General features: G+C 40.7%; 1 protein-coding gene across 3 annotated transcripts in view; it reads left to right on the top strand.

Annotated features, from left to right (window-relative positions):
* The window catches only part of NAP1L4 (nucleosome assembly protein 1 like 4), a 28,205-nt gene extending 22,376 nt beyond the window's left edge, over nt 1–5,829 (top strand). For all 3 annotated transcript variants that reach the window (XM_057369233.1, XM_057369236.1, XM_057369235.1), the window contains one exon: nt 4,558–5,829. Coding sequence is in view for 2 of the 3 variants with exons in the window: in XM_057369236.1 (XP_057225219.1) it covers nt 4,558–4,596 (39 nt within the window). In the remaining variant the exon portion in view is untranslated. The remainder of the gene's footprint in view (nt 1–4,557) is intronic.
* The last annotated feature ends 3,950 nt before the right edge of the window (nt 5,830–9,779 follow it).

Genomic DNA, 9,779 nt, shown 5'->3' with positions numbered 1-9,779 from the left:
TTTATGTCTTTTTATTTTGGTTATGTAGAAGAAACTATAATCCTTCCAGGTCATTCTCTCTGCTTAGATAATGCCCTTTATAAACTCAAAATGGATCTGTGCTGCTGTGTTGATTTTTGGTGCCTCAGCATTTGTGCGCTGGCGGTTCACCTGCAGTAGTAGAACAYCTGTTTGTCACACTGGCTTGTCTGTTGTCCTGCCAGTCTGTTACACAGCTGTGTTCCCTCCCTGCAGTTWAAAATTGTCAGCCACTGGCTCCAGTTTTTCAAGTCAACTTGGAATTCTTTTATTTTGTCCTGTTTTCCATTCTTTCTCCTGCTTAAGCTGTTTTCTGGTCTTGTAATTCTCTCTTCCTTTTCTTTCCCTTTCAGTTCCCACCCCCTGCTTTTCTTATTTAGAATAGTTTTCTTTTTCATGTACACAAAAATAATTGTTCTGTTTTCCTTTCAAATCCAGTTTCTCCTTTTCAGTCATTTCCATATTCTCTCCTCTTGTATTGTTGTAGTACGTTTGCTTCATGTCAACACTTTCTGCTTTGTTAACTTTTTCTCCTTCCTTCCTCTCACTTCTGTCAGTTTTAAGTACCTTTGAGTTGTTCAGATACAACCAGATCATTGTCATCTCTCACACAAAGCACTTTTGCCATGTATAAGTTGTGGCTTTGGAAGACTGAGCAGTCAGATAATTGGAAGTAACTTCAGAAGATGCTACAAAACTGGATAATGTAGCTTGTTTTGTCTGGTGTATTTTTCTATGTGATTGCATATCCCATTCCTTTAGCTGCCTTTRTTTCACCTTATTGAGGCTGTTCTTGAATTGAGAAGTAGCTGACATAATGCAGAGTGCTGGTTTGAATCATGAGCAAAAGAGCTGCTGTGTATGAGTGGGACTGCATGGGTTTCAAGGTGCTTTGTCTTCTGAGTTACAGTGGCAGGACCTGTTAGCAGCAAATTCATTTCCAGAACCAGTTGTGGAGGAAGGCAGTTTGGGTTGGTGTTAAGGTTGCTTGCTTAACCCTAGTTAGCTCTGGGTTTGCATCCCATGTGTGTATTTGATATCCTTGCTTTTTCTCATCCAATAACATAGAATAGGAAATAAGATTCAGCTTTAGATCCCATAATTAGACTATTTCATTGAAGATGTTTCAGAAAGGCTGGAAAGGGCATCAGATTCATTGCCTTTTGCCTGCCTTAATCCCACTCTTGACAGCAGAGTTCCTGGGGAGTCAGATGAGATCTTGATGATCTACCTGTTCCTGCACGGCTGCTTGAGCAGATGGAAAGCTTCCCAAAAAGTGAATTGGAAAAATAAAGAGTTGATTGCTTGATTACTTTTTGAGTCATCTAAGAATGTATCCTGCCTAGTGTGTTTAAGCATTGAAGACTAACGGAAAATCAGTTTTTCCTTCAGCTGCTTCTGTTTTGAAAGAACAAAATTGCTAAAATAAATGGTGCGAATATTTTGGACTTAACGTCCCCATCCTCTAGGACACCGGAGACACGATGGGGCATGTGTAGGAAAGTCATGAAAGCAGTATTAACGYGGACCTGGTTTTCTTCTCTGTTTTAGCCCTGTTCTTGCCACTTTTAGGTGAATTTTTTAATTCTGAGCAAGTGATGGAATAAATTAGAGGCAGTGACAAAAAGCTTTRAATTGATCTTTGTTAGCAAAAGAGAAAGAATAGGTGGGACTCTAACTCAGCTTGTTCATATGCATCGGAACAGCATCTCAAACTGAAATCAAATGCCCAGAGTAGTTTAAATTCCTTGCACAAAATAAGTAAATATGGAATACTTTAAAGAAATTAAAATTCTAAAATTCTGCCAAATTTAAGAAGAACTTAAGTCTGCTTATGGTTACTGTAGAGAATTTCTTTACAAGAAGAAGAATTCTTGTCTCTGTAGCCCTGGTAGTGATCTTCAGTACATGTGTTTACTGCTAAATTTATTTTTAAATAAGATGCAATTCCTCCTTATCTTAGCCAATTCAAGTCTCTCTGGTCTTTATTGCCTGGCCAATGCGCTTCACTACCTTTCTAAGATATCATGGGAAATTAATTAAGGGAAAAAGAGCATGAATGGAAGTCTTGCTAGAATGGGGCAGTAAATGGCACACAGAGGCTGTCTAAGGCCGATCAGTGGTAGTGATTGACCCAGGGTCACCAYATCTGGGCACTGCAGGAGGAGCAGGCTCAGGCATAAGAGCCCTGTTGGAGGGAGTGTGGATGTTGGATCTCCATCAGACTCACAGCTTGGGGTCTGGTCCCTGCTCTTACAGGAGCCAGCAGAGGCCAGASATAAATTTCAGTGTGCATGTGCCTGATGGAGGAGCTGTAACTAGAAGGAAATTGTGGTCTCTGTGCTGCTGCCCTCTGGGATTAAGCTGAGAGATGCTTTACATGAGGCTGAGGGTGGCTGAAGGCAGCGTGGAGTTCAYGGGCTGGCTTAGCAAGGGCAGTACTGTGTGTTAAAGTGGTGGGAGAAAATGGGTTATGTTGGAGTCTGGATCAGAGATGCTATCTTGATACTTAGGGCCTGCTTAAATATTTTGTAAATATGGCCAAGATAGCTATGCCCTCAAGCACAAGCGAAAAATAGCATAAAGGAGCAGTATTTGTTTCAAAATCCTCCAGCAACTGACTCAGATCTGGGAGCCCTTCAAACTGTATTTATTTGTSTGAGAGCTGTAATCAASACTGAAAGATCCYTAAAAAGGAACTTTGTGATTTCTGTGACTCAGTTTTTACAGGATAAACAATTATATGCACTAAGTATGATTTAAGTGTTTACAGGAATAGAGATAATGAAGTTTTTTAGAAAATATAACAAGTGTTTTGGTTGGTCATTAAAATTTGGCGGAAATGCTTGCAGCGGTCAACTTAAGTGTGTCTTGACCTAAATATAACAAGTGACTAGGAAGGAGGGAGGGAGATGGAAAGATTTTTAAGTACATTTTAAATAGCAGGTTTGTTATTTTATTATGGSTCTTATCCAGAATGCAAGGAGGAGAGGATGTGATCCTGTCTGCACACTTACTCTGGCCATGAGTAATACCAAACGGCTAAAAGAAAAATCCAAACCTTTAGAAAACTTTTGATAAAGAGAGTGCTGTTTTTTGCCTGCCTCTAAATAAAAAGGAACAGAGGGCAATGTGCTGCCAGTAGCAGTTAAATTTTAATTTAAGAGCAAGAATGCTGTTTTTGTGTTCTGTGTAAACATCTCCCTTTTCCTATATTTAGTCCCAGATCAGTGCAATTTAATTCACATCAGTGTTACTTGAAACATGAGGCAGATGAGAGAGAACAAAGTTAAAAGCTAGCCAGATGTGCTGGGTGAGGAATACCACAAGGAAGAAATCTGGAAGGTGTCAGACACATCTGTGCATTTGGCTCTAATCCTGACTTGCAGTGGGAATGATACTGACCACTGTAACCCTAAAGCAGTTTAGGTGAGGAACAGAAAAATAGCCTGGATCTTGTGCAGATTATCAAGGSCAAACTTAGTGATAAGAAAGTTTAAATTGGTTGCACCTGTTCTTCCTTGCTAGAGGCAAAATGATTGTCTTAGGTCTTGGTTACTTGTGAAAGTGAAGTGAACTTCGGTGTGAGTACATCTTTTATAACACTAAGCTGCTTCTTTAGGATAGTAACTGAGAAACATTTTACTTTGCATTAGTGATGTTCAGGGTGTTGTGTTTTATACCTGTAATTTTTTAAACTAAACTTCAGCAGGTTTCTGTGACTSTTGTTTGTGTATAATAAATTATTTTAAGAATGCTAAGGGGAGAAGTAAAGTGGAAATTCACCGAATAAATCTTTCTGCTTTCTAAGAATGCTATTTTACAATGAAAAAAAAAAAAAGTACAGTGTAAACCTTAAGTTCTTAGTTGTTTGAGTACTTGTTCTCATTCCCAAATACACTTCCTTGTGCCAAAGGGGAAGTTGTTTTACTAACTAATGGAGATGTTTCTACTTTTGCATATTCAGATTAACATATGGACTTCTTGCCCAGTGTTAAATTGTAGAATAGTTACCTGCTGGTGATGCAGAACCTAGAAGAAATCAACACATTAATTACATTTTTATCACCTTAGCAGAAAGGGCAAGGCTCCTAAGGAAAAACTCAGACGTGCTGTAGAATAAGCAGCCTGCCTTCCTCCCTCCTCAGAGCTGGAGGAGGTGGCAGTTTATTGTTAAAATTGTTTAATAGAGCTGGAAGTTAAATAGAGCCTCTGGTTGGGGGGAGTAGTGGGGGGAGTAGATGGTTTGCTTTGTTGTTTGTGTGAACCTTGGCCCGTAGGATGGAGTGTTAACAGCACAAAAGTAGATTAAAAATTATGGGATACCACACAGCTAGGGGCAAGGGGAAACCCAGTAAATGTGGTAACTCTTGTTGGACCTTTATGATGTAGCTTGAGTTGCATGTAGCATTTTTGTACATGCTAATTATACCTAGTTAATTCAGAACTGTGTAGTCAATTTCCCTTTATWTGTTGAAGTGGTTTTTTAATGCCAATTTGATTTTTAACTGGTTATTTTCTCTTTTTCCTTTCGTACAGAAAGAGTCCAGCCAACCTGCTGAATGCAAACAACAGTAATAAGGAAATACCACTTGGAAGTGATATTTGAACAACTTGTAACAAATAGTTGGATACCTGGCCTGCAGTTCAGGATATTCTATCGCTGCAGCACAATCTTATTAACAATGCTTAAAATTAATTTGTTTTAAAATGCATGGTTTTCACTAACTTTATTGCTTAACATGTACAGTGGCAACTTCAATGCATTTGGGAAATATGAGGTTTAAATAAAGCACACTCTACAGCCGTTGGTACACTGTAGCTAAGTATGTCAATAGGCCTTTAGAGCCTTTTGCCCTATGCATAGGGGAATAGTCCAGACTACCATGTGAGGATTATCCATTTTCTTGTTAAAYGTGGGAAATCGTGGAATAGCAATGTGCTGAGGAGCTAAAGTAAATGGATTACATGTATGGTAGCCGAAACAGATAGAGCAATATGACTTTTTTGCTAGTTCCCTCCCCCCTTTTTTAATGTTTCTCGCAACCTACAGATTGAACTAGTGCTTGAGCAGCTTTAAATGTCATATTTATTATCTCAGTACAACCAGTTGAGTTGAAGTAATTTTACTTCATTGAAGAGGGTGTCATATTTGAGACTTAGTTGTTCATCTTACTATTTATTTATTCATGTTTGTAAGTACTTTGACAGAATTCGTGCTTTTTAATAGTTTTTAATATACTTGAAAAATCTTCTTCCTCTTTTGCATACAATATGGGTACTCGTAAAACAGGTAATTCAAAGTGGTCTCAATGTAGTAGTCTAGACAGAAGAAACAAACTCGCATCGAAGTGACAACTCTTCTGGATGAAGATCAAAATGCAAAGGCCAAACTGYTGCTGTTGGTGGAAGTGGGTTGCAGCCAAAGAACCAATTTCCAGTAGTTTTATTGCTTAGTGTCCAGCATGAAAGGACCTTTCACTATGAACACGGAAATTTATCAAAATGAATCAGTTCAATAAATCTGAAGTTTGGGTGTCTTACTTGCAACACTGAAATTATTCCATTCCACAATTYGTTTTATTTCAAGTTCTGAAGTCTTCAAAACTACCTTTTGTTGTTGTGTGGCACTTAAGGTACACGTTTCTAGTTTCAGCATCCATTGCCAACTTCTGGCAGCAGTTGAATAGCAGCTGTATCAACACTGTGACCAGGCATGTAGAGTGCTCCAGCCTTACCTTACACATTTGTAACTTAATACAGTGTTTTCAATTTGTACAGAATAGATAGAATATTCTATTAAASTTGTGAAACATGATTGGTGATGCCTGTCTGGTCCCTAATGCTTCCTAGGAGAAATTAACATCCCCTTGGAATGGTGGAGTGCTTAACATGGCATTTTCCAGCTCCATAGGAGCTCCTGGCTCAACATCTGCCTTTGGCTTTGGACAAAACGGGAGCCCTTGTCAATATTGTGGTGCAGAGTTCTTTGATGTAAATCAGAACTAACGTGCTCAATTTGCAAGCAAACAGTCTGGAGTCTTTCGTAAGACTTGGGGTTTTTAGGGAGGCAGTGTTATTATAAGATTCCACATGATCCATGCACTTTGGTCAGGGACTGAATGAGGTGCTGGAGGACAAAATTTATGAATATTAAGGTACTCCCACATCTCACCTTGCACTGAGAAAATGTAACACTAATGCACAGGTGACATGGGGTTGAGATAGGAAGAAGGCAGGAATAGGAATAAGTTCTGGGCTTTATTTAAAAAAAAAAAAAAGATTTTATAACCTACTCTGGCTCCAATGCACTATGGCAGACATGGYGAACAGTGTGAAGGTATCCCTGACAAGGGCAGGAATAACAAATGGAATTTGCCCATGTGCAGACTGGCTCAGCACTGGGCCAGGGACATCAGTTAGAGTGATTTGACCTGGCTTGTTTCTCTTTACATGGGAAGAAGGTAATAGTTCCCCAACCTCAAGCAGCGCTTTCCACTACATGGTTAAACGGGAACGCTGCTACCTGGAGATAAACATCTGCCAATTAGCACACCAAAGTAATTTATGTGAATGAATCCTGAAAGGCTGACTTTAATTTTGAGAAAACGGGAAATTCCAGAATACGTTCAGCAAATGTGCCAACATCTAGGAAGCCAAATGAGATGGGTGGGTAATGAAGCTGCCTAGCAAGATGTTCATCCYAGGGAAAGTGATGGGAAAGCTGAGCTGGGATTCGTTCAAGCAGAGTTAATGCCGGTTGACACAGCCTAATAGAAAACAGATCTTGTCAAAACCCAGCCATGCTCTTCCCATTGCAGATCTCACTGATAATGGAAATGATGAGCTGTTCTTAGACTTCTCTGTTCTTATTTCCTGTACACTTTCATCTATGGGAAATGAACTGGTACCTGTACAGCTCATTCCTTTAACAGCAAAGAGTATGAAGAATTGATGATGTGGCAGGCAGAATGTAATGGCCAGATAAATCCAGGCTGGATGGTAGATACAGGGATGTGCRAAAAACTGAAAGTGATTAATTGAAAGGATTTTTTAAAAATAAATACTGGTTTCTTTCGAAGATTGGGCCTTGAGACATGAATGCCCTATGCAAAGTTAGTGGGAATTTTTTTTTAAATGGTGAGGTGATAGCAAAAGGTCTGTGTAYATCCATGCCTGATTGCCATCTCAGCACCCTGATAAAAAACGCTGAAGTTTAGTCCATGGGAACACACTTTGGTGATGCAGCCATCATGTTGGTGGCTTCTCACTCGAGGGAGGAAAAAAAACTCCAGTTCTGGGCCTGAAAGATGAAGCAGCTGGAAGCACTCCAAGAGAAATTTATCTGGYGTGTCACCTGCTTGGGGTGCAGCATGATTAACAGCCTCTCAGTGCCTGGGTTGTCTAGGAAGAAAGCCTTGRAGGTACTGCCCTGCTGCCCTATCTGATACAGGAACAAATGGCAAATCCTCTGCTGCCAGCTGAAGATTGAGGACAGCCTGTGGTTTCTCAAGAGTCTTTATCACAGCATGAGGGTATCTTCCTGGGAGCTCAGTATTTGGGATAACAGCTTTTGGTTCAATTTCAGTGTGTTCAGTTATTTGGGGTTTGCTGTCTGGTTAAGATTTGCGGTACCTGGAAAAGTTAAAATGGTCCCTGTGTGTTTCCATTCTCCTCATTAAACAAGCTGTTCCTGTTTTCAAATAATGGAAACCTGTAATAAATTTATGCTCAGTTAAATGCTGCCTCGCCGGCAGCTCCTCAAGCAAATGAGCTGTCGCTGCGAAGCCAGCTCAGCACAGCACAGTCCGGAGGAGCCCCACGCTGCAGAGGGACACGTCAGAAGAAGTCAGACTAGTTCAGCACGGGGAAATTGCTCGCTCCCTGCGAGCTCGGTGGTGCAGAGGTGAGGTCAAGATACGAGGCATGGCCTGGCTGCCTGACATTGCACTGAGGTAGCACCACCTTATGAGCTTGTGCTTGAAATGTGCACCTTCTGAAGCATCTTTGCTCCAGCCCTTTTGGAAACAATTACAGTTCAGGAAACAGCCTTTCCAGCTGAGCCTACAGGGGAGATGCAGAGGAGCTATTTACAGGACGTACAGTCACAGCACAAGGGGCAGTGGCCTCAAACTGAAAAGAGAGCTGGTTTAGATTAGGTATTAKGAAAAAATTCTTTATTGTAAGGGTACTGGTGAGGCACTGGAACAAATCATGGATACCCCATCTGTGCAAGTGTTCAAGGCCAGGCTAGATCGTGCACTGAGTAACCTGGTGTAGTGAAAAGTGTCCCTGCTCATGGCAGTGGGGCTGGAACGAGATGATCTTTAAGGTCTCTTCCCACSCRAACCATTCCGAGTCTATGAAATGGCAATGTATAAAAAAAAATAGAGTCCTGCTTTCATGCTTCTTTATCCTCTACCTCTTCCCAAGCATAAATACCTGTATTATTCTCCAAATACAGTCGGCAGGAAATTGATTTTGTGTCAATATATCTGTTCAGGATTCCTCCCCTGAAGTACTCACAGTTTTTACCTTTGTTGTCTCTGTTTTTCACTGCAAATTGGTATGCAAGCAGCTCTAGCGCACTAGCTKTGACCTGTGAATGGAAAAACCTTCATCCTCCCTTTCCCAAATAGTTTATAGTCATCACACTAATAGGAGGAAGAATTTTTTTTCCATTTACTCATATTGCTGTCCTAAATAATCATCAGCCTCTCACARGCCAGGGCCATGAATCCTAAACAACAGATGCCCTAAGTCACTCCGGTTTGACAAGCATCCAAGAAAAAGAAAAAGGAAAAAAAAAATTCAAAAATCCAAGCCTGTGCATTGTTAATGAGGCATCATGTGAATGAAGACTGAGCAGTTTGTCAGGTGCCAGCTTTTGTTTCCAGACTGGCTTTCCTCTCTGCTGGTTCACCTTGCCATTACACAAGCGAAAACGCTCACTCCACCCAGCAGCGCTCGCCTCTTGCACAAGCTGCCTTACCCTCCGGATTTTACCGTGGGAATTTGGACACTGTGTGGGGATGCCAAATCAGGTTAATACAACCCAGTGAGCCTGGGCTGCAGTTGCCAACTCCRCACAGCCTCATGCCTTCCACAAGGCTCCCTGGTAACCATTCCCCACTGCAAAAAAGAATCCCTCGCAGCAAAGTTTCTTTTCGCAAAAGAGCATCATCAGCGATGCTGTGGCCTCTCACTGGCTTATCCCTGCTTCCCTGCTTGCCCCCAGCATTCTGCAAGGTGGACATAACCCATACGAGACCTATCCCAGCTTAAGAAGAAGGGCTGAAGAGAAAGGAAACAGTAGGGAAAAGAATTCACTCATTATTCATCATGACCTAAAGGTTGGAACAAAAAAAAAAAAAAAATTGCCTATTTGGGGCAGAAACCAAAGAGCATGGGATAGTCTGATCCGTCACTGATGTAAGTTTTGGGACTGTGCAATATTCCTAGTGAGCTGATAAACTGATATTTTTACAAAGTAAATTCACTGTTTTTTGAGTCCATGTTCATCCACCTTTTAGGGAAAAAGGAGAACTTTATTAAGTTTTTAGTATTAATGTCTACTTGATAACTTTGTTACAGCCACACTTAGGAGGGGGTTGGGATTTTTTTTTCCTTTTTAAAATATTTTTTTTTGTTTGACCCAATTATCTGGTCTTCCTTCTTCCTTTTCATACTTCCAACTTAAGGCACATTCAAAACTCTTTGATTTGCCTGACCAGAAAGAGTGTGAGGGAAGGAAGGTTGGG

This window comes from Malurus melanocephalus, unplaced genomic scaffold (assembly GCF_030028575.1).
Source record: "Malurus melanocephalus ecotype Western Australia unplaced genomic scaffold, MMel_1.1 scaffold_106, whole genome shotgun sequence".
In the NCBI taxonomy this organism is placed as follows: domain Eukaryota; kingdom Metazoa; phylum Chordata; class Aves; order Passeriformes; family Maluridae; genus Malurus; species Malurus melanocephalus.
This window is presented reverse-complemented; position numbering and strand designations above follow the sequence as displayed.